General features: G+C 33.1%; 1 protein-coding gene across 1 annotated transcript; it reads left to right on the top strand.

Annotated features, from left to right (window-relative positions):
• The first annotated feature begins 1,165 nt into the window (after positions 1-1,165).
• LOC125848389 (protein CONSERVED IN THE GREEN LINEAGE AND DIATOMS 27, chloroplastic) lies at positions 1,166-5,005 on the top strand. The gene is made up of 7 exons (XM_049528246.1): positions 1,166-1,999; positions 2,475-2,627; positions 2,828-2,905; positions 3,073-3,168; positions 4,327-4,362; positions 4,478-4,659; positions 4,736-5,005. The coding sequence occupies exons 1-7, from the start codon at positions 1,772-1,774 to the stop codon at positions 4,896-4,898; spliced, it is 936 nt and encodes a 311-aa protein (XP_049384203.1). The 5' UTR covers positions 1,166-1,771; the 3' UTR covers positions 4,899-5,005.
• Positions 5,006-5,257: the final 252 nt, after the last annotated feature.

Below are 5,257 nucleotides of genomic sequence, written 5' to 3'. Positions count from 1 at the left end.
TATGAGTAAAAAAATAACAAGTAAAAGTTTCCTTAAATTAATTAGTCCCAAATAATATAGTTCATATAGGCAAAATCAAGCATAGGATAGGGGATCTACTATTTTGTGTAAGTGGAATGAAATTCTTTCTGCGAAATCATAATCACGTGGCTGGAGAATTTGTATATTGGCTCATGAGTCATGACAATGATCAACAAATGTATATCATAGCTAGAGATATATTATGATATTTTAATTTATATATTTTTGTATTATTTGTTAAAAAGAATACCTATTATTTATTCGAGTACTTTATTTAACTTTTAAATATATAAAATGTAATAAATAAAATTGAGTGTAATCTAAAGATCAATCAGGCTTACATTCTTGCTTCGAGCTTATGGGTCATTCAGATATATTTAATATGTTTCGCTTGAGAATTCATCCTGTTTAAAACAATTATTATACGTGAATTTTACAATCATTTAGGATATAATTTTTATTCCAAAGAGCATATAATTTTTTTTCAATATCTATTTTTTTAATCGTATAACTGAGAAAAACAATTATCTTTTTAACAAAAGAATTCACTTTATAAAAAAAAATAGAAAGACAAATCATCTTTAACCTTTAATTGTGGCGTTAGTTTCGTTTCGATCTATTTTCAGACATAAACTTATTATACAATTAATATTCATATTATAGAAAGTTAAGTATTAAATAGTCTAGTTCTCCTTTTAGGGATAAATCGAAAAACCTATTAACTTCAAACCAATCATTAATACGAGGTTGAATATATATAATAAAAAAATCTACGTGCTTTTATTTAAATATATGTTTTATAAAGTTCTGATTGAGCCATCCTTCAAACAATTTTACTATTCACAAAAAGTTAATAAATGTCTTAAAAACATCCAAAAGTTAACGTAATATTTTTTCAAATTTCTTATCTCATAGTAATCTCCTTTTCTCTACCGCTAAAGTAAAATGTCAATAACTTTGCATGTTTTTATGAAGTAAACAAATATGGAATAAATTTGATAAATGTTTACTTAAACATTCATTCTCACGTGATTTCATAGATTATTAATGATTTCATATATTTATGAGTAGTTCAAGTCTATTTTTGAATAAATCATGTATTGGCCCTCTTAGAACCTTCAATCTTCGAGTCATAAAGGAGTTGTGGTATGGCTTTGGCTTGATCCGACCTAACCTCCTAATTTTAAGACTTTTTATACTCTCCTTCATCCCAAAATAATTTTCGTCTTTATCATAAATATATTTATCTCAAATCTTTTGTTATTTAAAAATTCAAAACAAAATTAAGAAAAGTGTATTGTTTTTCAAATAGGAATCAGAGAGAGCACAAAAGAACTCGTGGAACAATGAGAAATGAACGTAACAGTGGTGTGCAAGGATAATCTTTCCACGTTGCAACACAAGTTAACCACGAATTTGCTTTGTATACCACAAAAAATGCTTCACATTTAATTAGAATCTATAATTCAAGATAATCCTATGTAGGAGCCACATAAGTGGACCACAACGTTTACAACTGGTGGTCGAACACACACAATCCAAAAGAGCAGCCCTCAGTTGGCTGATTCTAATTGGACAAAAATAAGAAATTATAAAGATCGTCATTTTTTGGGGGAGATAACAGAGATTATTCAACCACTGACAATTTTCCATCACGTATAATGCATGGTCTTTTTCTCAATAAAAATAATAAGAACTTCTAACTAGCTACTTTTTCTTCTGAATTCTATGGTTGCAAGAAAATTCACAAATGCTAAGGCTAAATTTTTATGGCTCCATAGTTTCTAGTCCGATAGAAGTCAATAGAAGCAGCCGCTCGTGGATCATTTTGTCGAACAAAGCAACGATTGTATGTCGGAGGAACATTAGAGTTAAAGCCCTGAAAGATGGGATGAATGGTGGCACCAACGGCAGTGGATTAGGTGGTCGTAGTTGGGACCCTGGCTTGGAAATTGAGGTGCCATTTGAACAAAGGCCGGTATGTTCTCAATTCATCCCTGGCCTCATTCATTTGATCCAATCTGCAGAAAACGATAGAAAAGACTCATCTTAGTTCACATACTAGTTTATATTTATACACTAATACTCTGATAGTGTAAAGATTTTTTAATGCTATCCTTATTGTTCAACTTGTGATGTAACTTTTCTTTAGCTTAATCATAGAGATTAGTTTGCAATCACCCTATTAGTGACCTGGTTCTGTAAATATTCTTACATTTTTAGTGTATAAAACTTTAACTAGTCTTGAGAGGGCCACAAGACCTGCACAGGTGAGACATGCCATTATACGATAAGCTTCTACTGCAGGTTATAGGATTATTGAAATGATCAAACTGACTCAGTAAATTACCTTTAACATGTACTAAATTTCTGAAGTTCCGTAAGGACGGGGGACTTGATATGGAGGTGGGTGAGCAATTTAAAGTATTAACTAAGCTAGTGCTTTTTACCAGGTGAATGAGTACTCATCTCTGAAAGATGAAACTTTATACTCTTGGGCGGAATTGGGTCCAGGGGCCTTCTTCCTACGTCTCGGAGGACTTTGGTTAGTTACTTTTGCAGTTTTGGGAGTACCTATTGCTGCTGCAAGCTTCAATCCTTCAAAGGTAAATTGTTAACTTTGTGCAAGTTCATTCTCCCGCAAAGTGAGTACTCATGTGCCAATAGCAAACAAGGAGCTTTCAATTTTCTTTCTTTATTTATTTCTAAGTCACAAACACAATCAATGAATCCACTCAGTCATTAAAATATCTAATAGCAGCTCTTCACAATCATTGACATTCAAATTTTCACAATCCTCCTGCAGGATCCTTTAAGATTTCTCCTGGCTGCAAGTACAGGGACTCTTTTTCTTGTTGCACTGATTGTCCTAAGAATTTATCTGGTAAAGTTCTTCAATTGCAGAACTTCAATTTTTTGGTCAAATCATTCGGATCACATTCAATCAATGACCATAACAGGGATAGAGCTACATTGGAGAAAGATAATTTGAGAACTTAACTTTTCTAATATTCTATGTAACTTTCTAATTCCTGACAATAACCATAATAGGGATGGAGCTATGTTGGAGATAGGCTTTTATCAGCAGTTATACCTTATGAAGAGACCGGATGGTATGATGGACAGATGTGGGTGAAGCCCCCTGAGGTTAGTGGTCTTTCCTTTGCATACATATTTTACAGGTCCTTTCTCTTTGCTTCCTCTGCTCCTCCTCATTCCCACAGCAAGAAAATATTGCCAGCTTCAAAATGGATAAATTAGGTGACATGGATTGACGCCATTGTCATCCCCTATTCACTGCTTCACTTGTCACATGGCTGACTTCAGTATCATCTCCTAGTTGTAGGCATCAATCCAGTTCCCTAAAATAGATCATTTATACTACTATTTACATCAAGCACATTTAAGTAAAAAATTAAGTCAAGCTGAACACTTTATAAAAAAAAAAAAAAGGAGGTTTATAAACTGAATCTAGAAAATGCTCGTGTGTATGAAGAATACATAGCTAGCAGAAAAGGGGAAATTAGAGTAACAATACTTTTAGACAACTTAATGTTCAGCTGTGTCCATCATTATATAAAACTTCTTAGCCTTTCATTATTCTTACTCCAATCCCATTCTCTTGAAGGTCTATCTTCATATATTTTGCACATCTAAGTTTTACTTCATTTGACACATAAGGAGAGAGGTCTACCTTGAATTTTAACCCACAAAAATGATTTCTTCAATGAACCAAAAGATCAAAAAGAGAAAATTCAAGACGATATTCTCAATGAAACGTTGTAATATTGCTTGACATGAATTGATTCACATAATAGATTAGAGCAAGTGCCCAGAACCATAATGACTAACACTATACTTCCTTGTCTGATATATCATGAAATGGACTTAAAATTTGGTATCACAAATAAGAAGTGGGAAATGAAGCTACATGTGAAAGCAATAAGCTATACTTCCTTGTCTTGGTCGAATCATAAGTCCTTGCACAATATTTTTTTTATTATTAGCACGACCAGCTATGCTAAAGATTTCAATAAAAATAGGTTCTTCCTGGTATAGAAATGTAGTTAGCTTTCCTTGAAACTTTGAGCAACAGATCTTCAAGAAAGTAATAGCATTATCTTTTACTTTGGATGATCCCACAACAACAGCACACGATGGAATAACATCTATACCATGAAGCTAATATTAGTTTCGCTCCTATGGTAATTCATGCTCCAAAAGTTTATAAATACCTGCAGTTCTTAAAAAACTTATCAGAAACCATTTTGCACATATGACATTTAATGTGGTTATTCCTTGCAGATCCTAGCTCGGGATAGGCTGTTGGGCTCTTATAAGGTACCAGATTGATCTATAAAATTCATCAGCTTGTTACATCATATTCTAACTGTCAATCGAGTAGATCTTTCCAATATTACGAGCTTGACAAAGCTGAAGGAATTTATTTATCTAGGTGAAACCAGTCATTAAAATGCTGAAGCAAACGCTAGTTGGAACAGGGGCTTTACTAGTTGCAGCAGTCTCATTATTCATATTTGCAACACCAGTAGAAGATTTTTTCCGCGATACTTTCACAACAAAAGAAAACTCATTGAGTTCCACCTCAACAAACAGCACAAATAAACTAGGCATCAGGTATTCTATTCAAAACTTAAGAAGTACAATATTATAAAATTTCATGAGCTTACGTTGTTTCGCTATGTAATTAAAGGAAAGAAGAACTGTTACGCTTGCCACTGGAAGTCAAGGAGGACGATGATCTGGCTAAAGCTGCTGCTGAAGCAGCTGATGGAAGACCAGTTTACTGCAGAGATAGGTATTATCGTGCATTGGCCGGTGGTCAGTACTGCAAATGGGAAGACTTGGTTAAATAAGAGGATATATAAGTGAAGAAAGCTACAGTTAAATTCTATAATTGCTCAAAAGATCTGTACAATTGAGCCTCTTCTTATAATTTTAAAGAAGAAATTTTGATGTTTTACGCATTAGATAATGCGTATGCAAAGAAGAAAAAGAAAGAGAATCATAACCCAAAATGTTGACATCCATCATTTGATCAAAAAGCCTCTGTGTGCTGCAACTGAAAGCCATAATTTGGGGAAAAATAATAGTTGCCCACCTGTGTGAATATTTGTTATCATCAAAACCAATTCGAGAAACCGATAATAATTCCTCCCTTCACTATGAAAACAGACTACTTAGTACAAACCTTTAAAATTTATTAAAGTAAACA

Source organism: Solanum stenotomum, chromosome 12 (assembly GCF_019186545.1).
Source record: "Solanum stenotomum isolate F172 chromosome 12, ASM1918654v1, whole genome shotgun sequence".
In the NCBI taxonomy this organism is placed as follows: Eukaryota; Viridiplantae; Streptophyta; class Magnoliopsida; order Solanales; family Solanaceae; genus Solanum; species Solanum stenotomum.
This window is presented reverse-complemented; position numbering and strand designations above follow the sequence as displayed.